Below are 25,605 nucleotides of genomic sequence, written 5' to 3' on the forward strand. Positions count from 1 at the left end.
ATATTCCTGTACATAGGGGGCAGTATTATAATAGTTATATTCCTGTACATAGGGGGCAGTATTATAGTAGTTATATTCCTGTACATAGGGGGCAGTATTATAGTAGTTATATTCTTGTACATAGGGGGCAGTATTATAGTAGTTATATTCTTGTACATAGGGGGAGTATTATAGTAGTTATATTCCTGTACATAGGGGGCAGTATTATAGTAGTTATATTCTTGTACATAGGGGGCAGTATTATAGTAGTTATATTCTTGTACATAGGGGGCAGTATTATAGTAGTTATATTCTTATACATAGGGGGCAGTATTATAGTTGTTATATTCTTGTACATAGGGGGCAGTATTATAGTAGTTATATTCTTGTACATAGGGGGCGGTATTATAGTAGTTATATTCCTGTACATAGGGGGCAGTATTATAGTAGTTATATTCTTGTACATAGGGGGCGGTATTATAGTAGTTATATTCCTGTACATAGGGGGCGGTATTATAGTAGTTATATTCTTGTACATAGGGGGCAGTATTATAGTAGTTATATTCTTGTACATAGGGGGCAGTATTATAGTAGTTATATTCTTGTACATAGGGGGCAGTATTATAGTAGTTATATTCTTGTACATAGGGAGCAGTATTATAGTAGTTATATTCCTGTACATAGGGGGCAGTATTATAATAGTTATATTCCTGTACATAGGGGGCAGTATTATAGTAGTTATATTCCTGTACATAGGGGGGCAGTATTATAGTAGTTATATTCTTGTACATAGGGGCAGTATTATAGTAGTTATATTCCTGTACATAGGGGGCAGTATTATAGTAGTTATATTCTTGTACATAGGGGGAGTATTATAGTAGTTATATTCCTGTACATAGGGGGCAGTATTATTGTAGTTATATTCTTGTACATAGGGGGCAGTATTATAGTAGTTATATTCTTGTACATAGGGGGCAGTATTATAGTAGTTATATTCTTATACATAGGGGGCAGTATTATAGTAGTTATATTCCTGTACATAGGGGGCAGTATTATAGTAGTTATATTCCTGTACATAGGGGGCAGTATTATAGTAGTTATATTCTTGTACATAGGGGGCAGTATTATAGTAGTTATATTCTTATACATAGGGGGCAGTATTATAGTAGTTATATTCCTGTACATAGGGGGCAGTATTATAGTAGTTATATTCCTGTACATAGGGGGCAGTATTATAGTAGTTATATTCTTGTACATAGGGGGCAGTATTATAGTAGTTATATTCTTGTACATAGGGGGCAGTATTATAGTAGTTATATTCCTATACATAGGGGGCAGTATTATAGTAGTTATATTCTTGTACATAGGAAGCAGTATTATAGTAGTTATATTCTTGTACATAGGGGGCAGTATTATAGTAGTTTTATTCTTATACATAGGGGGCAGTATTATAGTAGTTTTATTCTTATACATAGGGGGCAGTATTATAGTAGTTCTTCCCAGGTCCTCTTGTCTTGCTACTATAACAATGTCATTTAGTTGTGAAATATAAAACAAATACAATATTTATTTGTCAAAATGATTTTATAATTTAATATAACAATACACATTAAACATAAATACATTATTCATTTGTAAAATTTTTTCTATGTAAATTCCCATAACTTTATATAAATGTAATAAATTATTAGTCAGAATGTGACGTTATCCCTTTTGCACTTGAATATTAATCATCAGTAATCACATATATATGAAGGCGGCAGAATCTCTTCCCTTATCTTTCGGGTTGTCTATAGGTTACACACCAGCAAAGCTTCCTGTATAATCTGCAATATTCTTCCGTATGAAGAACAAATGGACCAATACTTGTAACTAAGGAAAGAAGCTGTGATTTTTATGTTACGAGCAGGTGACGCTCTTTATGTCGCTGTAAGTCCATATATGAAAAGAACACGGATTATGTGGATTATGTAGACAAGTGTCTCCCACCTATAGCACCCATGTCCACGCGAATCCTGGAAGCAGGAGTTACAGTTTTACTACATTCAGTGCCTCAGGTTACAGTATGGAGGCCGGTGACTTATAAGGAAGTAGGAGACAACAACACGTCATAATGTATAGCTGTGCAGAGTCCAAGGTCACTGGCGGCACATATAGCCACAGACACACCGGTGCCGATACCGGCTAGAGCAGACACAATGGCTGATGGATGCATTAAAGGCGCGAGCTCATTCTGCTCTCATATAGTTTTATGAGCCTCTCTGCTTCCCGTACTCCGCTCATAAAGGCGCCATGTGTGGTAGTGTAGAAGTTGGGGTGAGTAGCTTCTCCAGCAAATAGCACCTGCAAGGGCTTCTAAAATACACAGCGGAATAAAAAATCACCATTATAATAGGTACATAATCAGGACATCAGAGCTCATAACAGTAATTCACTGTATCCAAATCAAACTTTATTATAAATTGGAAAATAGGGGGCAGTATTATAGTAGTTATATTCTTGTACATAGGGGCAGTATTATAGTAGTTATATTCTTGTACATAGGGGGCAGTATTATAGTAGTTATATTCTTGTACATAGGGGGCAGTATTATAGTAGTTATATTCTTGTACATAGGGGGCAGTATTATAGTAGTTATATTCTTGTACATAGGGAGCAGTATTATAGTAGTTATATTCCTGTACATAGGGGGCAGTATTATAATAGTTATATTCCTGTACATAGGGGGCAGTATTATAGTAGTTATATTCCTGTACATAGGGGGGCAGTATTATAGTAGTTATATTCTTGTACATAGGGGCAGTATTATAGTAGTTATATTCCTGTACATAGGGGGCAGTATTATAGTAGTTATATTCTTGTACATAGGGGGAGTATTATAGTAGTTATATTCCTGTACATAGGGGGCAGTATTATTGTAGTTATATTCTTGTACATAGGGGGCAGTATTATAGTAGTTATATTCTTGTACATAGGGGGCAGTATTATAGTAGTTATATTCTTATACATAGGGGGCAGTATTATAGTAGTTATATTCCTGTACATAGGGGGCAGTATTATAGTAGTTATATTCCTGTACATAGGGGGCAGTATTATAGTAGTTATATTCTTGTACATAGGGGGCAGTATTATAGTAGTTATATTCTTATACATAGGGGGCAGTATTATAGTAGTTATATTCCTGTACATAGGGGGCAGTATTATAGTAGTTATATTCCTGTACATAGGGGGCAGTATTATAGTAGTTATATTCTTGTACATAGGGGGCAGTATTATAGTAGTTATATTCTTGTACATAGGGGGCAGTATTATAGTAGTTATATTCCTATACATAGGGGGCAGTATTATAGTAGTTATATTCTTGTACATAGGAAGCAGTATTATAGTAGTTATATTCTTGTACATAGGGGGCAGTATTATAGTAGTTTTATTCTTATACATAGGGGGCAGTATTATAGTAGTTTTATTCTTATACATAGGGGGCAGTATTATAGTAGTTCTTCCCAGGTCCTCTTGTCTTGCTACTATAACAATGTCATTTAGTTGTGAAATATAAAACAAATACAATATTTATTTGTCAAAATGATTTTATAATTTAATATAACAATACACATTAAACATAAATACATTATTCATTTGTAAAATTTTTTCTATGTAAATTCCCATAACTTTATATAAATGTAATAAATTATTAGTCAGAATGTGACGTTATCCCTTTTGCACTTGAATATTAATCATCAGTAATCACATATATATGAAGGCGGCAGAATCTCTTCCCTTATCTTTCGGGTTGTCTATAGGTTACACACCAGCAAAGCTTCCTGTATAATCTGCAATATTCTTCCGTATGAAGAACAAATGGACCAATACTTGTTACTAAGGAAAGAAGCTGTGATTTTTATGTAACGAGCAGGTGACGCTCTTTATGTCGCTGTAAGTCCATATATGAAAAGAACACGGATTATGTGGATTATGTAGACAAGTGTCTCCCACCTATGGCACCCATGTCCACGCGAATCCTGGGAGCAGGAGTTACAGTTTTACTACATTCAGTGCCTCAGGTTACAGTATGGAGGCCGGTGACTTATAAGGAAGTAAGAGAAAACAACATGTCATAATGTATAGCTGTGCAGAGTCCGAGGTCACTGGCGGCACATATAGCCACAGACACACCGGTGCCGATACCGGCTAGAGCAGACACAATGGCTGATGGATGCATTAAAGGCGCGAGCTCATTCTGCTCTCATATAGTTTTATGAGCCTCTCTGCTTCCCGTACTCCGCTCATAAAGGCGCCATGTGTGGTAGTGTAGAAGTTGGGGTGAGTAGCTTCTCCAGCAAATAGCACCTGCAAAGGCTTCTAAAATACACAGCAGAATAAAAAATCACCATTATAATAGGTACATAATCAGGACATCAGAGCTCATAACAGTAATTCACTGTATCCAAATCAAACTTTAATATAAATTGGAAAATAGGGGGCAGTATTATAGTAGTTATATTCTTGTACATAGGGGCAGTATTATAGTAGTTATATTCTTGTTCATAGGGGGCAGTATTATAGTAGTTATATTCCTGTACATAGGGGGCAGTATTATAGTAGTTATATTCCTGTACATAGGGGGCAGTATTATAGTAGTTATATTCCTGTACATAGGGGGCAGTATTATAGTAGTTATATTCTTGTACATAGGGGGCAGTATTATAGTAGTTATATCCTTGTACATAGTGGGCAGTATTATAGTAGTTATATTCCTGTACATAGGGGGCAGTATTATAGTAGTTATATTCCTGTACATAGGGGGCAGTATTATAGTAGTTATATTCCTGTATATAGGGGCAGTATTATAGTAGTTATATTCTTGTACATAGGGGGCAGTATTATAGTAGTTATATTCCTGTACATAGGGGGCAGTATTATAGTAGTTATATTCCTGTACATAGGGGGCAGTATTATAGTAGTTATATTCCTGTACATAGGGGGCAGTATTATAGTAGTTATATTCCTGTACATAGGGGGCAGTATTATAGTAGTTATATTCTTGTACATAGGGGGCAGTATTATAGTAGTTATATTCTTGTACATAGGGGGCAGTATTATAGTAGTTATATTACTGTACATAGGGGGCAGTATTATAGTAGTTATATTCTTGTACATAGGGGGCAGTATTATAGTAGTTATATTCTTGTACATAGGGGGCAGTATTATAGTAGTTATATTCTTGTACATAGGGGGCAGTATTATAGTAGTTATATTCCTGTACATAGGGGGCAGTATTATAGTAGTTATATTCTTGTACATAGGGGGCAGTATTATAGTAGTTATATTCTTGTACATAGGGGGCAGTATTATAGTAGTTATATTCTTGTACATAGGGGGCAGTATTATAGTAGTTATATTCTTGTACATAGGGGCAATATTATAGTAGTTATATTCCTGTACATAGGGGGCAGTATTATAGTAGTTATATTCTTGTACATAGGGGGCAGTATTATAGTAGTTATATTCTTGTACATAGGGGGCAGTATTATAGTAGTTATATTCTTGTACATAGGGGGCAGTATTATAGTAGTTATATTCTTGTACATAGGGGGCAGTATTATAGTAGTTATATTCTTGTACATAGGGGGCAGTATTATAGTAGTTATATTCTTGTACATAGGAAGCAGTATTATGGTAGTTATATTCTTGTACATAGGGGGCAGTATTATAGTAGTTATATTCTTGTACATAGGTGGCAGTATTATAGTAGTTATATTCTTGTACATAGGTGGCAGTATTATAGTAGTTATATTCTTGTACATAGGTGGCAGTATTATAGTAGTTATATTCTTGTACATAGGTGGCAGTATTATAGTAGTTATATTCCTGTACATAGGGGGCAGTATTATAGTAGTTATATTCTTGTACATAGGCGGCAGTATTATAGTAGTTATATTCTTGTACATAGGTGGCAGTATTATAGTAGTTATATTCTTGTACATAGGGGGCAGTATTATAGTAGTTATATTCTTGTACATAGGGGGCAGTATTATAGTAGTTATATTCCTGTACATAGGAAGCAGTATTATAGTAGTTATATTCTTGTACATAGGGGGCAGTATTATAGTAGTTATATTCTTGTACATAGGGGGCAGTATTATAGTAGTTATATTCCTGTACATAGGGGGCAGTATTATAGTAGTTATATTCCTGTACATAGGGGGCAGTATTATAGTAGTTATATTCCTGTACATAGGGGGCGGTATTATAGTAATTAAATTCCTGTACATAGGGGGCAGTATTATAGTAGTTATATTCCTGTACATAGGGGCAGTATTATAGTAGTTATATTCCTGTATATAGGGGGCAGTATTATAGTAGTTATATTCCTGTACATAGGGTGCAGTATTATAGTAGTTATATTCCTGTACATAGGGGGCAGTATTATAGTAGTTATATTCTTGTACATAGGGGGCAGTATTATAGTAGTTATATTCCTGTACATAGGGTGCAGTATTATAGTAGTTATATTCCTGTACATAGGGGCAGTATTATAGTAGTTATATTCTTGTACATAGGGGCAGTATTATAGTAGTTATATTCTTGTACATAGGGGCAGTATTATAGTAGTTATATTCTTGTACATAGGGGGCAGTATTATAGTAGTTATATTCTTGTACATAGGGGGCAGTATTATAGTAGTTATATTCTTGTACATAGGGGCAGTATTATAGTAGTTATATTCTTGTACATAGGGGCAGTATTATAGTAGTTATATTCTTGTACATAGGGAGCAGTATTATAGTAGTTATATTCTTGTACATAGGAGGCAGTATTATAGTAGTTATATTCCTGTACATAGGGGGCAGTATTATAGTAGTTATATTCCTGTACATAGGGGGCAGTATTATAGTAGTTATATTCCTGTACATAGGGGTCAGTATTATAGTAGTTATATTCCTGTACATAGGGGGCAGTATTATAGTAGTTATATTCATGTACATAGGGGCAGTATTATAGAAGTTATATTCTTGTACATAGGGGCAGTATTATAGTAGTTATATTCTTGTACATAGGGGGCAGTATTATAGTAGTTATATTCTTGTACATAGGGGGCAGTATTATAGTAGTTATATTCTTGTACATAGGGGGCAGTATTATAGTAGTTGTATTCTATTATACTACTTACCCGTACAGACTTCCTTTGATATGTAGAGGGCAGTGGCTCCGCTAGGGCCCTCTGTTCCTTCACAGCATCCACCCCTACAGGTACATTGGTGTAGGACCCTCGTATATAGGGGTTACTATGCCATGTGGAGCGTAGGACCCCCCGCAGTTCTGTCACTGGCCAGCCCGTAAATTTCTTTAATAGTCTAAGGAAAAGAAAAATGAATAAAGAAAAGTTTAATAGCCGCTGGATGTAATCTAAATGAAATACCGCAGGAACCTTAATGATTCAGCAAGTGCCAAGATGGAAATGCTGTGAATTACTTACTGGAGAGAAGGCGGCTAATTCAATGGAAGTGGGACTATTAATAGCCTCATCACGGTGATTCCCTCACTCAGCTTTCCCCAGATAGCAGCTGGAGACATTTATAATACCGCTCTGTGGAGAAGGCTGGGACCGGGATAAAACCTGCGGCCTCCAGCTAAGTGCCGGAGAGACAGCAAGACAAATCAGGTGGAAGGCAGGAACTACTTCAAGGGGCGGAATGAAGCGAGCGCTTTCCTCTAAGTGATGTCCCATAGTCCAGAAATGGATCATTAAAACTCTTAAAGGGGCCCTCAAAATCTAAAATCTACCGTATAGTCTGTATGTAATATTACATAGGTTCCATTGTTCTTTGTTATGAGCCACTGAATATTGGGGGTTGTAGTATTCCTCAAGGGGATGTAGGACAGAATTCCAAATAATCCCCTTACTCCATGGTAAGCACATAATTATATGCACCCATAAGAGGGAGTGATAGAAGCAGAAGAGTTAATAGGGCGTCTCATGATGACAAGCTCTCCAGGGTCATACAGACATCACAAAGGGGGTAATAAAGTCCTATCTGTTGACCATGAATATTGGTAAACCTGACACTATCAGGATGTCAGGAGAGGGATGTTTATTTTTAGTTTAAAGCCATGTCACCGGACACAGAGTTGAAAATTTAAGACTGAGTCTACGGCAGTCCAGAGGTACGATAGTGGTCATGGGGTGCCAAAACCTTGTACTTAAGATTATACATAGAAACAGTAGAACTACTATAATACTGCTCTATGTACATAGGGGGCAGTATTATAGTAGTTATATTCCTGTACATGGAGGGCAGTATTATAGTAGTTATATTCTTGTACATAGGGAGCAGTATTATAGTAGTTATATTCTTGTACATAGGGGGCAGTATTATAGTAGTTATATTCTTGTACATAGGGGGCAGTATTATAGTAGTTATATTCCTGTACATAGGGGGCAGTATTATAGTAGTTATATTCCTGTACATAGGGGGCAGTATTATAGTAGTTATATTCCTGTACATAGGGGGCAGTATTATAGTAGTTATATTCTTGTACATAGGGGGCAGTATTATAGTAGTTATATTCCTGTACATAGGGGGCAGTATTATAGTAGTTATATTCTTGTACATAGGGGGCAGTATTATAGTAGTTATATTCCTGTACATAGGGGGCAGTATTATAGTAGTTATATTCCTGTACATAGGGGGCAGTATTATAGTAGTTATATTCTTGTACATAGGGGCAGTATTATAGTAGTTATATTCTTGTACATAGGGGGCAGTATTATAGTAGTTATATTCTTGTACATAGAGGGCAGTATTATAGTAGTTATATTCCTGTACATAGGGGGCAGTATTATAGTAGTTATATTCCTGTACATAGGGGCAGTATTATAGTAGTTATATTCCTGTACATAGGGGGCAGTATTATAGTAGTTATATTCCTGTACATAGGGGCAGTATTATAGTAGTTATATTCTTGTACATAGGGGGCAGTATTATAGTAGTTATATTCCTGTACATAGGGGCAGTATTATAGTAGTTATATTCCTGTACATAGGGGGCAGTATTATAGTAGTTATATTCTTGTACATAGGGGGCAGTATTATAGTAGTTATATTCTTGTACATAGGGGGCAGTATTATAGTAGTTATATTCTTGTACATAGGGGGCAGTATTATAGTAGTTATAGTCTTGTACATAGGGGGCAGTATTATAGTAGTTATAGTCTTGTACATAGGGGGCAGTATTATAGTAGTTATAGTCTTGTACATAGGGGGCAGTATTATAGTAGTTATAATCTTGTACATAGGCGGCAGTATTATAGTAGTTATATTCTTGTACATAGGGAGCAGTATTATAGTAGTTGTATTCTTGTACATAGGGGGCAGTATTATAGTAGTTATATTCTTGTACATAAGGAGCAGTATTATAGTAGTTATATACTTGTACATAGGGGGCAGTATTATAGTAGTTATATTCTTGTACATAGGGGGCAGTATTATAGTAGTTATATTCTTGTACATAGGGGGCAGTATTATAGTAGTTATATTCTTGTACATAGGGGGCAGTATTATAGTAGTTATATTCTTGTACATAGGGGGCAGTATTATAGTAGTTATATTCTTGTACATAGGGGCAGTATTATAGTAGTTATATTCTTGTACATAGGGGGCAGTATTATAGTAGTTATATTCTTGTACATAGGGGCAGTATTATAGTAGTTATATTCCTGTACATAGGGGGCAGTATTATAGTAGTTGTATTCTTGTACATAGGGGGCAGTATTATAGTAGTTATATTCTTGTACATAGGGAGCAGTATTATAGTAGTTATATACCTGTACATAGGGGGCAGTATTATAGTAGTTATATTCTTGTACATAGGGGGCAGTATTATAGTAGGTATATTGCTGTACATAGGGGGCAGTATTATAGTAGTTATATTCTTGTACATAGGGAGAAGTATTATAGTAGTTATATTCTTGTACATAGGGGCAGTATTATAGTAGTTATATTCCTGTACATAGGGGGCAGTATTATAGTAGTTATATTCTTGTACATAGGGGGCAGTATTATAGTAGTTATATTCTTGTACATAGGGGGCAGTATTATAGTAGTTATATTCCTGTACATAGGAGGCAGTATTATAGTAGTTACATTCCTGTACATAGGGAGCAGTATTATAGGAGTTATATTCCTGTACATAAGGGGCAGTATTATAGTAGTTATATTCCTGTACATAGGGGGCAGTATTATAGTAGTTATATTCTTGTACATAGGGGGCAGTATTATAGTAGTTATATTCCTGTACATAGGGGGCAGTATAATAGTAGTTATATTCCTGTACATAAGGGGCAGTATTATAGTAGTTATATCCTTGTGCATAGGGGGCATTTTACATTCCCTACTACAGTACTTTTGGCCCCGGGTTGTCAGTGGTTCTTCTATGGCAATCTACTCCATCCACCTCTACAGGTACATTGGTATAAGGCCCCTATGAGATCAGATCCTTAACAATATTTCTCACGAGATAAAGTGGTTAGATCCAAATATCAAGTTAAAGGAAATACAGTAGAGGGTATAATAATGTTTCATCCAGTAAAGTTTTAGATTTGTTTTCACTGCTCTTTACATGGAAAATAGACAAATGCAAATGACCCTGCCCCTGGTATGACAACCGCACATTTATAATATTAGATGTTTGCCCAAACCACAGGTTTTACATATGAAATATGAGCACAGCGCGTCCAGCAGCTGCTCGCCATTCCATGACACTGGTTTGGGAACACTACATGGAGTAGGAGCCATCATCCCCTTTTATACAGATAAAATCTTTTGTGTATACAGCTCCAGTACTGATGTATGTGTCCCTCTTGGCTACAGACTACACGGAAAGTCTGAAGCAGTAGTTTAGGCTCAGACTACAATGGGTTGCCATGTAGTCTGTAACCATGGGGACACAATTGTATATATGGTTACTTTCATACATTTTTTTTTTGGGGGGGGGGGGGTGTTGCAGTGTTTTCAGAGGCAACAAGAATTGGAAACCCAAAGAAATGGCTTATATTTCTTCATGCAGGATCCACTTTCCCTCTAATTTTCTCCAAAATTGGGTAGAAGGCAGGGGTAAGCTCAACAGATTTCGGACCCCAATGTCACATACATTTTTTTTTGGGGGGGGGGGGGGTGTTTCATTGGGTTTACTATTAATTTTGCCTCTGAAAACAAAGAAATGGCTTATATGTCTTCCTGCAGGATTGACTTTCCCCAAAGTTTTCTCCAAATTTGGGTAGCATGCAGGGGTAAGCTAAACAGATTTGGGATCCCAACGTCATAAGCTGGTGGTATGGTGGCCCCAATCCATGCAACAGGTCCCCTTTGTCTGTTTGAATAGGTTTCTCACCTGACACATACATCCCCCACCTCACTTTCGGGTAGGGTCTCCATATGCTCCGCAGCCAGTCCAGTGATCCAGCCGCACAGGGTGCTTCTATGCATTGGAACACAGTCAAATCCTCCGATCCTCTTGAACCATTCTGAATGCCATGATTGCTGTCTGCTCCCCTCCGAATAACCCTTGGGGCTCTCTGGACCTTGTTCCCACACCATCTGTATTCCAGCACAGTCCTCTGGCCAGAAAGGCTTCGAGAACTCCAAGAAGATCTTGGCCACTGTGCCAAATCCCAGTCTCTGGATGGCCTCCATCTTTCCTTTCGGAAGTGGAGGATCAAATAGGGTGGAAGCCCGTTCCTTCAAGCACCCAAGAGACACAGTGACGATGACATGATCTGCTGGAAACCGCTCGCCATCTTCACAAACCACGTTGACCGAATGTTTAGAAACCGTCGTATCCGAAGAAGTCGATCCTTCCCATTGAACGCATTGAACTGGTTTATGGCACCGTAGAGAATTCGGTGGCAGCTGGTCTATGAGGACATTTAGTAGACCCTGGTAACCCTTACTACCCAACGAGTTGAAAAAGGGTCCATCAAGAGCAGTGTAAAAGCCAAGCTGGCTCAACGAGAATTCATACATGGAGTTACAAGCCTCGTCCACACACTCCGATCTCTTACACCACTCAAAGATATCTTCCGAATGCTCAGCCTTGGAAATATTGGACAAGACAAACTCATGATCTAGATACTCTCCAACAGACCAGGACTCACATTCCAGTTTGTAGTCTTGTTGGTTGATTTCAGACATCAACCTACCAAACAAACAAGTCACCCGCTCCACCTCGGTTGAGGGAAGTAGCTTTCCTTGCTCATTGAAAAAATAATCCTGAGAAGTTACCGAAACTGGTTGGCAAGACACCATTTTGAACTCGTCATCTGCCAGAAGTCCTCTCTCCTGGGCCATCTGGTAGAGGGGATTGTCCTTTTGGCCATGGATCCAGGTGGCACCTAGCTCCAGAGCAGCAGTTCCAAAAGGTTTATGGGTCCAAACTCTTCCACCGGCCCGATCTAATGCTTCTAAGAGGACAAGATTCTTCACTCCATGTTTCACCAAGGTGGTGGCAGCACCAAGGCCAGCAAAGCCCGCCCCAATGATAACCACCCGGGGTTGGTGGTCTCTTTGTGATTCCATGGAGGTGGTAAGACTTCAGGAGGACCTGGTGTAATAAAAGAGAACACAAAGCAAATACACAATGTTATCTCAAGTCTAAGGCCAAGAAGTCACACAAGAAACATTTTCCTGTTTCAATAGAATAAGTAATTACAACAACTCTGTAATAGATCATATCCGAGAAAAATGATTCTGTCTCCACTTATCGGGCTCATCTCCCCCCCAATCCTCTGAATCTCTGCTCCAATATGGTCTCCCAGGCCTGACTGCAGCTTACAGAGAATTAGATGACAGCTCCCCGAAGAATCCAATGGAGAGGAGAGCGTACTGCAGAGTGAGAATGAACGTCACAGGCAGCTGCAGATAACTGTAAGTTTTCTATTTCACTTATTTCAATTATTCACATTAATACAAGTCACTGCTTCTTTGTGATCCTGTATAATCTAGTTGATGCTTATGAGTAACGGAAGAGACATACAAACAGAAAGAGACTGCTCAAGATGACAGCAAGTTTCTATCTCACCCCAATATTACATATGTCATAGTAGCTAGTCTCCGGCCACCAGCCAATTGTGAATCAGGGACAGAAACGCAGAGGCAAAAACTGCTTTATAATGTAAAATGCAAGTCATATTATGGTCAGATATAGTGTGACTCCTCGTGTACACACACTGGACTAGTGACGTATGCAAAATTTGTTGAAATATTTATGATCCCTCTAAGAAAAAAAAGGAGCTAAATAAGATCTTTGCGACCAATTTAATTTCTAGCTCATGCCCAGTATTGTGTTATATGGATTGTGTCTAGCAGCCAAAACGGCACAAATAATGTGGTCGGGTTTGGCTGCTTACAGTGCTGAACTATACAATGGTCTCATAGCTTGTATCCGGTTGTATTCCCCCCAGGTGGTGATTGACAGGTTGTTGCATATGCAGCAGCTGGGACATCACTGATAATGGGGCAGATTTACTTACCCGGCCCATTCGCGATCCAGCGGCGCGTTCTCTGCACAGGATTCGGGTCCGGCCGGGATTTATGAAGGTAGTTCCTCCGCCGTCCACCAGGTGGCGCTGCTGCGCTGAAAGTCATCTCATCGCGCCGGAATGCACCACCTCGGACCAGGTGAAGGTAAGCGCTCCCCAAGCGACACTTTTTCGGTTTTTAAATGCGGCGGTTTTTCCGAATATGTCGGGTTTTCGTTCGGCCACGCCCCCCCCCCATTTCCGTCGCGCGCATGCCGGCGCCGATGCGCCACAATCCCGGGGCAATTCAGGTACAATCGGCGCAAATCGGAAATATTCGGGTAACACGTCGGGAAAACGCAAATCGGGCCCTTAGTAAATGACCCCCAATGTGTTAATAATGGAAGGGCTGGTCTATTTAGGCAAAAAAAAAAAAATTAAGAATAACTTTTTAAACACAATAAATATATTTATATATAAAATAAATGATCTATGAATGACAAGTTCCTAGCTTCACACTCTATTCACATTCAAAGCTGCATCCAAATTCTGACTTTGTCTGCTAGCTGTTGTTCTTAGGCTGAAGCAATCATTGCAACACTAACTAAGCTACTAACCTCAGTGCAGTGCAGAATTCTGCAAAAAAAATTATATGCAGCTTGGGGTGTGACTTGTGACTAGAGTATAAGACATCAGTTAATTCGATTAGAAATAAGACACATTTATCCAGAATTCTACATAAGTTTGCACAGTAAAATATTGCTAACCCACAGTTAGTAAGGAAGAGGAAACTATTTTAGCCATTTTTGACATCCACAGGAAATACCCGATAGGTGTATCAAAATTTTTCTTAGATACCTAAATTGGACATCACCTTTAATTAAGACCAAACTAGCCAGAGCCTCTACTCACGAAAAATAATCGGACAGCCCTGAGGATCTGGATGATCTCCCACAATGACAGAATCCTAGAGACTCTTCCCAGGTGTTACAGCTCAGACACTGCTCATTCCTATTCCGTGAGGATCTTCCTATAGGGACAGTAGGTTGTACTCGGATCCGTGAACCTTGACCCCACACAGTCCAATGAGGTGGCAGATGTTAAAGACTGAGTACAGAACATGAATGTCCATATTCGTCCTGCACAGTCATCCTCAGACCTTTGAACAGTAGCAAAAAAAATTCTTGGAAAATAAGAGTGGAATCTGGAACGCTGAATGTAATAGATGCTGTACTAGAGGTATCGCGGAATTGTTATGTAAGCAATTGCCTGTACATTTATCTAGGCCATGTATAGGCATAATGATGGTAATTATAGGGGCGTAATCAAAGCTCTGAGTAAAAGCTGTAGCAGGCATCTGATATACTACTGTGGGGCAACTCAATGAGGAGAGATAAGAACAAAGTAGTTTGCGGACATGTCCCCAGTGCACTTGGAAAAACTATAGTCCTGGAATATAAATCAATATTTCACAGTTCTGCTGCTACCAATCACAAACACAAAGGTATGTTAACACATCTCTCCAGGGACAATACTGAACACAAAGTACAGAGAGATAAGGGCACAGCAGTTTGAGGACATGTACACTTGTAAAAGTTGCAGTCCAGGAAGATAAATCCATATTTTACAGTCCTGCTGCTACTAACACCATACACAAAGGTCTGCAGTCCACCTGGTCATACCTGCTGACGGGTTCTCTTTAAAGGGGTAGAAGAAAGACTAAACAACAACAAAAATCATATATTTACAGTAAATGGGCAGCTGAAACACCGGAAGAAAAAAAATGTATCTGGAGGAGCCCTTTAAAAGTAAGCAGGTAGAACTATTGAGTCATGCGCCCTCTGCTGGGGAGCCGTTGTCTTGCTTTTCGACCTTCCTTGCCCCACATTAATGATCTTCAGATAAGAAAACTTATATTCTTATAAGCTGCTGGCCCCTTATGTGACAATGGAGAAGAGAGGCCGTCAGACACAAACAGCACCGCTTATCCCACCAGGATCATGAAGGAGACATCCACCGCGTCTTATCTATGGAAACAGCTTACAAAAAGTCATACAAACAAGAAATGAATAAAGTAACATAAAGACATCACAAGCGCGGCCTTGGCAGAGATCCTGCATAGGACATGGCGAACACCCAGGAGATACAATGTATCACTGCATATACTAGTCATTGCTGGGTAAGCAGGACGGTCAGATGATGGGAATGGGGGGGCAGCTGGGTGATCGGGGGACCTGATGGCAAGTGCCGTGACTGCCAACAAGACAGTCTAACATCACTGGGTACATACATATACTCAGTATATACTAGAAGCTGAGGGGCCCCAGTGCAAAGTCTGTGCCAGGCCCCCGACTATAATGTATGGTTTATAGTAATAGTCTTCTCATATGGGAAAGTGACACCATAAGGGCCCCCTAAACCTCTTGGGCCCGGGTGCGACCGCAACCTCTGCACCCCCTCAAGTTACGCCCCTGCAATTGCAGACACAACCCAATGACAGGAGTGGCGCTGTTTCTGGAAGAAAGCAGCCGTGTTATTCTGACTCTTCAATAAAGCAATATAAAGGTGTAGCCCATCCCTTTAAGAAATGGGTTTTATAAAAGTATTTTAATCAAAGTATTGGTAAATATTAAAGGGGTTGTCCAGTACAAAGAATTGGCCGGGGGGTGGTGAATGGGACTTAAATGCAATACCAAGCACAGCCACAATACAGTATAGGGCGCTGTGCTTTGTGAGAGACTACAGAGCTGACTTGGTTAATCAATTCTGGATGACCCCTTCATTTAAACTTGGTACAACCTTCTTAAAGGGCTGTATATAGCACCACATCGCTCCACGGTTGGATATGGTATTATAACTGTACACTATTAACCTCAACAGAACAGAGTTGTAATAACAAGAACCACCAGTAGACATGTGTGGCGCTGCTTTTGGGAGAAATAAAATAACAATGCTTTGTATACCTGGACAACCCCTTTAAGAGTTAGTTGAATGACACAACTTGCAGAGTATTTCCTGAACGTTTCCCTTTACTGATTGGATTTTATTACTCCAGGTTAATATTTCCTTCAAGGTCAATGTCTTCTGCCCCTTCAGCAATTATTACTGGAATGAGATAAGATACACAATATATCACATCCCACACAACCATAAACTCAGAATTATTAATAATTTCACCCCACTCGCCCCTTACCCCAATTTAAGGTCACCCCCATAAAGGCTGCTCCCAGGATTCTTTGCACTACTCCTATCTGGAAAGGACCTTGAGCTCCATTCAGCCAGAGCAGCCTGATTCATGAATGCAATGCAACTACATTAAAGACTGACATCGAAAAACTGGTCAACAACCTCTATGAGCACTCTAGTCTGCTTGTCACCCATGTAAGGGGGGCAAATGACCCTAATAAATAACAGAAAATACTTCCATGTGCCCTGGGTGGTTGTCATGGGCTGATAAAGCAGCTTTGCCCAATACTGATAAGTGGCCCACTTCATCTAAATATGGCTAAGCCTTTGATCATAGCAGGGTGCCCACCCCCCGCCCTGTGGGCCAGACATCATGGCATCAAGTCTATTTGGAGACCCCCACAGGGGGCTTTTCATGGACTGAAGCAGTTAGCAATAAAGGACAATGATAAGATAAAGACCCCAGTGTGAGCCCCATGTGCTGGACACAGGGACAAATGTACAGAAATCTCCCTACAAGGACAAATCCATTTACAAGTCAGCGAATTTAAGGAAAAAAAAAAAATAATATGATGGTCGCCCAGGGGGCAGCTAATGCAAAGCACCCTCACATCCAGACCAATCCTCTTTTTTTTCCCCCAAGGTGATTTAAAGGGATATTCTTGAATATTTTCAGTTCTGTAGTCTCTTTAATGCTTACAAAGCACACAGCGCCGTACATTATATAGTGGCTGTGCTTGGTACTGCAGCTCTGCATTATTTATCGATGCCTGGGCTGCAGAAGTGGCGCTGCTGATCAGTGGGGATACTCTATGCAGATCCAATATTGATTATCCGTCCTTATTTGTGAATTGTAATCCTGTCACCCTACATGACCCATTTCCCAAAATAAAGTCGCCTAAAAGAAGGAAGCCATAAAAGCCATCCCCAATATATTCTCTTCACTGCTGCATTTACCCGAAAACTGGATATTGAAGTTCTATTACTAAATTTAGACTTTTGTGCCTTAATTTCTCATCCATAGGACAAGAGACATGGACATTTCTGTACCCAATGTGGACGACAGCCTGGACTCCAGACTGATACATGTACCTGCGCGGACTCTTTTGCTACAATGTATCAGGGGAGGAAAGGATTATATTGCTGAGGTTTTCAGCTCACAGGGGATTTGGCAGTTTCCAGGGCTCACATTTATCATAAGTAGTGCAGTCTGTACTATGTGTGGTGTGCCTCACTAATGTGCAGGGTGCGCCAGATTATTGAATTTGATGCTTGTTCTTCATTAATCTTGCGCCCCCCCTGCACTGCTCGGGAAGTGTACACCAACTTTTTTTTTTTTTTTGGCTGCACCTTTAACATACAGCGTGCAACACAATTCTGTCAACAGTAATAAATGTGTCGCATGGTTCGACTCTTCCCTGGAAAACCCCTTTAAGTGTAGACACAAAACTGGCGCAAACACTTCATAAATACATTCGGAACAGTTTGCACGTTCTTTTTAGTGCAAATTCAGACAGAAAACTGGCGCAAACATTTTAATAAATTTAGGCCAATGAGTAGATATCATCCAAACTATATTTTTGCTAGTAAACTATGAAAAGTGTGTGTTTTGCTTGTTCCTATTCGCATATGTTTTAGGTGTAAATGCAATTGTGATTGATTGGCAGAATCTCCTCTCCTCTGTGCTTGAAAAACACTTCAAAACACAATTCGGACACAGTGGGGCACATTTACTAAGAGTAGTTCACATTGCACTAAGTGTGGCTTGCCTGGTGTATAATGCAGGGTGCGGCAGATTCATGATTTTGGGCACCCCTTCTTCATGAATTTGGTGCTCCCTGAACTGGCCTGACAGAGTGCACCACCTTTTTTCTGGTCTATTTTTAACATGGGGCGTGCGACAAAGTTCTGTCTGACCTTCATGTTAAATCTGGCGCACGGTAGTGCAGCTGCAACACAAAAGGGTCCCATGCGACACAATAGTGGCACAGACACTTCTTAAATACCTGTGCAGGCAGTTTGCACTAGAAAGTCCACTAGAAAACTGGTGCAAATGTGCCTCAGTGTGTGACCGTGGCCGCAAGAGTCTGAAAAATATACAATTATTAGAATTATGGAAATTTTGTTTTATTTTGTTATTGGATTGTGCGCAAAATCTACCCCTGAATCTAGGGCCCCACAATCTAGTGATCACCCATCCCTTTAAATGGATTGAGAGATCAAAGGGGATTTACTCAACAGAGTAAAAGGGACCCTCTCTTTCAGCACTGCTTATATAGAATATCAGTACAGGGGATCAGAACTGGATTTCGGAGGGTTGGACCACCAATCAATGACATACTATGTGGATTACATTGAATAGATGGTTTTATAACTGTATAGACACTGAATAGGTCATCCATAACTGGACAGACAGTGGGGCACAGTGTGATCATTTACCTATCTGAGCAGCCTATGTCTAGGAGGCGACACGTCTGCCCCCTAATGTCCTCAGCTGGATGACAATACCTTCCGTTAGCATATTCATTGTCTCTGGCAGCCCCCCTCCCCATACCTCACTCAGGAGAGGGAATTCCCTTTTGTGACCTATCTACACTAAACAAAAGCTGCACAAAAGTGGGTTATTCCAATTAAAATGCATTAATCTCAGTGCAAACGGAATTAACCCTGTCACTGCACAGAGACAGCAGTAACAATGGGATTACTTACATGGTAAAAGCCCAAACTGTGGCCAAGTTTATAGATGGGGGCCGCACCTATCACTCAGCTGCTAATTACGGATCCACATGGGGGAACTGCATTTACACCATGGACTTAGCATATGAAGGACACTACAATAAGGTCCCAGATACGAACCACCAATGAAAGAGACGTCAGCGCTGACAAGAACACCTTTGTAATGACAGATGGAATTTCCCCGCATGTGCACACCTGGAAATACAGATGGGAAGAGCAATAAGTCACATTATAGGGCATTTACTGCTAGAATAGGAAAATTAGGAGGAACATCTGCAGTAAATTCAGACATTTCTGGATCTATGTATCTGGCTGTACACCTCATCCTGCTATGCCATCCTCTCATATGCCTCCACAGTTACCTCATTCGTATATCCCCGGACTCTCAGTATAGATTTCATTTCCTCTGCCTGGATTTTATAGTCTTCTCTGAAGATAAGGCGGAGAGTGACACAACAGGTCATAGGATCTAGAAGAAAAATAAGTTTGTCTTTACATTCCAATATAACCCTATGTCATTCCGATAACACAATATTTATACATTGCCATGTGATGGAGGGAGATCCGGACTTGCAGGATCTAGCGGTTATTAAACCGCTTATAGCAGTGAACTATACAAAGAGCTTGAGGGATGAGTGAGATGAAGAATCACATTCACAATGGGAACAAATAAAATATGAATCAAAAGGGAAATGGAGGTGATACAAAATGTTTACCGTACCATGTGGATGCGATGGCATTCACGGGTAAACAGGAGCACCTAGAGAGAATACAAGTGGTTAAGTGTTTGTACAGCCAAATATCCCTATAAGAAATTGAAAAACATAATATACTAATCAGGGTCGGCTCCAGGTTTCAGTAGGCCCCTGGGCAACAGAACCTCAGTAGGCCCCTTTGCAGTGAACTCATTAGAAATTCAGAAACGAAAATATTCCCCAGTTTATCATTCTCAAACAGCCCTGTCCTGGTTATTTTATGTACAGCCCCCTAATAGTTTAATAATGTAAAGCCCCCCTCACCCCTTATCAGGCACTGCCAGGGTTTTAGGGACTGAGACTCGGCCATATGGGCCCCCTGCAGCTCTGGGCCCCGGCACTTGCCCAGGTATGCCTGCTGCAGGCGTTGGCCCTCATATTAATATAAGTTACGAAACATTTTGTTATTAAGAGTTATGTCAGGACCCAATTCTACCATTAGGACAGGTCACTTTAGCCTACACTTGTTATACCGCCATATAGTACTTCCGTATTAAACCATAAATATTCTCTTCTAGATGAAGTTTGATCTAGTTTTTGGGATTTTTCCCTCTTCTCTCTCCTTCAAGCGCACTTTATAGCTATTGAATCCATCAGATATGGCGTATATGAGGGACCCCAACCACTTATAGCCGTAAGATAGTAGGGCTCCTCACCAGACTAATATACTATACTGCAATCATGTTTATCCATGGGGGTTCTGTATATGACACTGGTATCATATGGTCCGTATAATCCGTGAAGTGGGGGTCTTCTACGGGATCAGCCAGAAGGGCCCTGGATGCCAAGTAAGACCCCCTGAGTGTATTCAGTTTGGACCATATGATCCCAGTAGATACATATATGAAGGTGGCTGCACCCCGACATTACGTAGCGTTTCAGGGAGACTATTATGCCCCCACCCCCCATTCTACTGATGGTGGGGGTCCCAGTGGTCAGTCCCTCACCCCCCATCATGTAAGAAGGGAAGGGATACATATCTCTAGGGACAAAACTCCCTTAAATGAGGTAAATTCAGCATTATACAAGGGCCATTCATATCAGTTATCTATGTAACATGACAGCTCCTACAAAGAGGGCCCCTCCTCATATTGATAGGATATTTATGTAATACATGGCGCCCCTCTTTATAATTAACAATATAAAGTTTCCAGCAGCCGTCCATTCACACCCTGCGTTTTATAATCGGATCAACATAGAGAACTGCAATACAATGTATCAAGTCTCTTCTATTTCTGGGTCCCGGCTCAGCCTACCTTGCTACTCACCGCCCCGCCCTCCGCAAGGTATGCAGATCAGACTCACCTTAGCTTTCCGCCCTTTACCACGCCCACTTATTTCCAGACCAATCACATCTCAGCTTAGCCTTGCCGTGCTTCCTGCATTTGCGTTCCAAGCCTCTCAGCGAATGAGGGAGGGGGCGGGGTAAGGGGTGATGACGTATGCGGGAAGGGGTGGTGCTGAGAGGTGACACGTAAGGGGGCTGCTGGGAGCTGTTATTAGAGGAGGAGGAAGAGGAGTGAATGGAACGAGAACTGCGGGATCTGGAGGAGGCGCCCGGGCTGTGTGTGCGGAGACCACCCGGGAGGAGAGGACACTGAGCCCCATTACACCCTGCACTGCCTGGGGTCAGGGGTCTCCTGTATACTGCTACATCCCATTTCCTCTGATTTCCTCTTGTTACTTTGTATCTACTTCCCCCTGCCCTCTAATTCACCCCCAGTTTTCCTCCTCCATCACCTTTCACTTGGGACTGTAAAGTTTTGGGGTGGAGATGCCCCGGGGTCACTGAGGTCATCCCCACAGTCCCGCTTCTCCGCAGTCCAGTGCCCCCCTGGTGCTGGTTGGCATCTCCTGACTGTGCCTGGCAATGAGACTATCCATGGTGCTGTCCCTTCTGCGGCCCGCGGGCCCGGTGGTGGTGGGCATCTCTCTGGGCTTCACCCTCAGTTTGCTCAGCGTCACCTGGGTAGAAGATCCTTGTGGCCCAAGATTCTCCGCTGGGCAAGGAGGACTATCGGATTCTGGGCACGATGTGAGTGTCGTAAGGAAACCCAATTCCTTCCCCATGGAGAACAATGAGAACTTCGAACCCAAGATCATCCCGTACACTCCGCCGGACCCCCAGAAGGCGCAGAAGAAACCTGTCCGGTGAGTAGGAGTCTTTGTCCCCCTTACAACCCCCACCCCTGGTCCTCCCCTGGAGCGCACGGTACTATAACTCAAGGAAACTCATCCACTTCTCCGAGTCTTTGTAACTTTCTATGGAAGGAAAGTCAAATTGTCTGTAATGAGCCTTTAAGCGGTGACTAACTCCGCGCCGTGTCATTAGCTCCGGGAACAGAAGCGCCAAGTGTCCGGGCACATGCCTATTATCTTATTATAGTTAAAAGACTTCCTTGGCTTCTGGTTTCCCCACACGTGTGACCAGCTCTTTCTGACTGGGGTGGTTTTTTGGTAACTTTGGGTTCTGTTGAATGTTTCTGATCATATTGGTTGCCCATAAACTTCCCATAGTAGAGGATTGGACCCACCAGTGCAGATAAGTCGGTGGTGGCTGTAGATTGATAATTCTGTTTTCAGAACAAATTTTGGTTGTGTTGAATATTTATATGGTTCAGTTTTTTCAGTCTAAGGTCGCTTGATCCAGAATTTGAGGTTTTGTTATAAACTGCCCAAATTTCGGACTATTTGTATGGGTGATATATTGTATCCTGTGTTGGGTGTGACTTGAGATTAAAAAAATGTCGCAGGTTTGGATTTTTGTTCAGTGTTTCGCTGTGATCACATGGACGGGCAATATAAGTGCTGTTACAATGTAACCGTGCGTAACCCCAGCCTATAAAATGGCGTTTACATTGTAGCTGCGCTTCTTATAACCAGTTTATGGGTAAGCCGCGTGATCGTGATGCAACAGTCCCAAAAAGTTTCAACTTTTTACTTTAATAATTTCTTAATCTATATAGCACGCAGCGCTGCACAGAGCTTGCCAAATCGGTCCCTGTCCCCAATGGGGCTCCCAATCTCATTAACCTACCAGTATGTTTTGGAGTGTGGGAGGAAACCGGAGGACCCAGAGGAAACGCATGCTAAGGCTACATTCACACAATGTACATCGGCGCTGCGGAGAGGAGCAGGGGATGAGCGCTGCTCTACCCCGCCCCTCTCCATAGGGAGATACGGCGCCGTAATACTGGAAAAGATAGGACATGTCCGCTCCCGTACAGGGCCGTGAGCCCATAGGTGTGTATGGAGGGCGTATATCGGCCGTAAGTATACGTTCCCCATTCATGTGTGTGAATGTACCCTAACACGGAGAGAACATACAAACTTTTTGCAATGTTGACCAGGATGGGACTTGAACCCAGATCCCCAGCGCTGCAAGGCTGTAGTGCTAACCACTGAGCCACCGTGCTGCCCTTGGTCATGAGTGCTCTGCCATGACACACCACAATATAAGTCGCTTGCCATATAGCCGGTTATTCTAGCCAAGTGGCAGCGTAACAAAGTCACTGACAAGTCCTAAGGGTTTTGGGGGATGAAGTAGCAGGAGTGACTGTTTTGTTTAACCAAAACCTAACCAAAAACACTTGGCCTCGAATAATTGTATTTATATTAGCCATATAGTTTTTCTAGGAGAAAGCTGGTTTTCCACACAAATATGTAGTTGTTTCTGAGAATTGGTAAACCTCACAGGGTTAAGCTTTGTAGAAATCAAACCATTACTTATTTTCTGCTAGACAATCTTCCCCCCCCCCCCCCTCTAGAGTTTCATTCCCTTTGTAGAGGAAATTATGACATGGCGTCCATTGATGATGTGATCACTGAGCCAATCATTGGCTAAGCAGGCACATTCCGCTCCTTCAGAAGCCATTGGCTCAGTGGTAACATGCACCCGGGATGTGATGTCACAAGTTGCTGGAGCCACCTCTGGAACTGTAAGAGCCATGGACACCTATTCATAGATCTAGACACTGTGACACTGGAAACCTTCTTGTATTTGTCATTTATGGCCTACTTTTTTCCCAATATCAACTTTTTAAAATTATGCTAATGAACCCGAAAGGTCCTGGGGTGTGTTACCAGAGCCCCTCCATGCTGCTGATTCACAGGCTGTTACAAGTGTGTGTGTGTGTGTTGGGGGGGGGGGGGGGGCGGTGTAATTACTGACAGAGTGAAAGAGTAGACAGTGTAACAACCCCTGAATCTGCAGCAAGGATGGGGATCTATCGCTTCTGGCTCATTAGCTTAAATGTAACAGTTGACCTTAGAATAGAGTGAAGTGAAATCTACTGCAGTGTGATTGTTGGAATTCTTCCTGACTACTTTGGTGTGAGCTGGATGAGTCGCCATAGTGGTAGTCACCCAGCTTTCCCTGAACCTGCTATCATTACTTGCTGACTTGCATGTTATGTGACATTACAATGTGTCGCTATGGGCATGTGACATTACCCGTCCATATCACGAAAATGTCACCAGTAATCCGGACCTGCAGGATTTTGGGGCATAAATCATCTGTGACATTGCCGCGGTGCGACTGCAATCCGTGACATGTAAACTACCAGGATTCCTAATAATGCAGCACCTATAGTATATATCACAGCAAGACCCCCTTGTGTCACATGTGCCCCCCTCCCTGCTCCCTACTGTACATGAGGAGCTCGGTAAGGTGGTTGTGCACACTGCAGTCTAATCCCTCCCCAAATCCTGGAGTCTCTTTGATGCCAGATTATTAGATAACAGATGGGACCCCTATTATATTCTGTGTAACAGATAAGGGTCTCTCCGCCTTGATCCCACTGTACTCTGATAATCGTCTTGCTTCCTTATTAGATCCTTCTCCGAAGGACCAGGGATGACCCCTTAGGTCATTCCCATAGAATATATAGGTTTGACCTTTGACCAGGACCAAAACAATATGTACTGTCCTCCTGCAATTTGCTCCTGTGTACAGTGTAAACAGACGCTTCCTGTGAATGAAGGATCCGTCGCCCCCCCCGCCTCCCCCCCCCCCCCCCATTCCAATCATTGCTCCAGAGGGTTTTGCTGGGGAATTTCGGAAGATAAAACATAATGTACCTTTTTCTGTTCTTGGGAAAGCTGAGTGCTTACTACCTGTGTTTTCGTTGCCCCGTGTAAATAAGACTGATCCGACGTATAACGATTTTTTATTTTTTTTATTTTTTTTGCGCCATGACCACCTCCTCCTTTCAGCACAAGGTAGGTTGTCGGCTTTTGCTCAGTGTTTATTTCTTTAGACCAGAATAAAACCTTAAAGTATTAAAACTTTTCAGTTGGCATAAAAAAAGCTTCCCCTTCTGGTGATTATGGTTGGACCTCTGAGAATCCATAATTTATTATCCATCCAGTAGACGATCCCTTTAAATGGAGCCCATCAGCAGATGTGACCGTGTAGACTACGGCCAGAGATTCG

General features: G+C 41.2%; 2 protein-coding genes across 5 annotated transcripts in view; one reads left to right on the forward strand and one right to left on the reverse strand.

Moving 5' to 3' along the window:
• Nucleotides 1-3,468: 3,468 nt before the first annotated feature.
• LOC140075896 (peroxisomal N(1)-acetyl-spermine/spermidine oxidase-like) lies at nucleotides 3,469-21,517 on the reverse strand. Of its 4 annotated transcripts, XM_072122300.1 has the most exons (8): nucleotides 21,428-21,468; nucleotides 20,138-20,176; nucleotides 19,779-19,885; nucleotides 19,537-19,611; nucleotides 16,458-16,599; nucleotides 11,370-12,578; nucleotides 7,151-7,334; nucleotides 3,469-4,338 (listed from the first exon to the last, which is right to left on the reverse strand). In XM_072122300.1, the coding sequence occupies exons 6-8, from the start codon at nucleotides 12,551-12,553 to the stop codon at nucleotides 4,198-4,200; spliced, it is 1,509 nt and encodes a 502-aa protein (XP_071978401.1). In that variant the 5' UTR covers nucleotides 12,554-12,578; nucleotides 16,458-16,599; nucleotides 19,537-19,611; nucleotides 19,779-19,885; nucleotides 20,138-20,176; nucleotides 21,428-21,468; the 3' UTR covers nucleotides 3,469-4,197. The 4 variants fall into 4 exon arrangements, with proteins under 4 accessions (XP_071978401.1, XP_071978402.1, XP_071978400.1 ...); XM_072122301.1 differs by lacking the exons at nucleotides 16,458-16,599; nucleotides 21,428-21,468 and adding an exon at nucleotides 21,477-21,517; XM_072122299.1 differs by lacking the exon at nucleotides 16,458-16,599.
• Nucleotides 21,518-21,641: 124 nt separating this feature from the next.
• Nucleotides 21,642-25,605, forward strand: part of CHPF (chondroitin polymerizing factor) — a 19,902-nt gene continuing 15,938 nt past the window's right edge. Inside the window, exon 1 of the mRNA XM_072122303.1 lies at nucleotides 21,642-22,322. Coding sequence (XP_071978404.1) covers nucleotides 22,042-22,322 — 281 coding nt within the window. The 5' untranslated portion in view covers nucleotides 21,642-22,041. The remainder of the gene's footprint in view (nucleotides 22,323-25,605) is intronic.

This window comes from Engystomops pustulosus, chromosome 8 (assembly GCF_040894005.1).
Source record: "Engystomops pustulosus chromosome 8, aEngPut4.maternal, whole genome shotgun sequence".
In the NCBI taxonomy this organism is placed as follows: domain Eukaryota; kingdom Metazoa; phylum Chordata; class Amphibia; order Anura; family Leptodactylidae; genus Engystomops; species Engystomops pustulosus.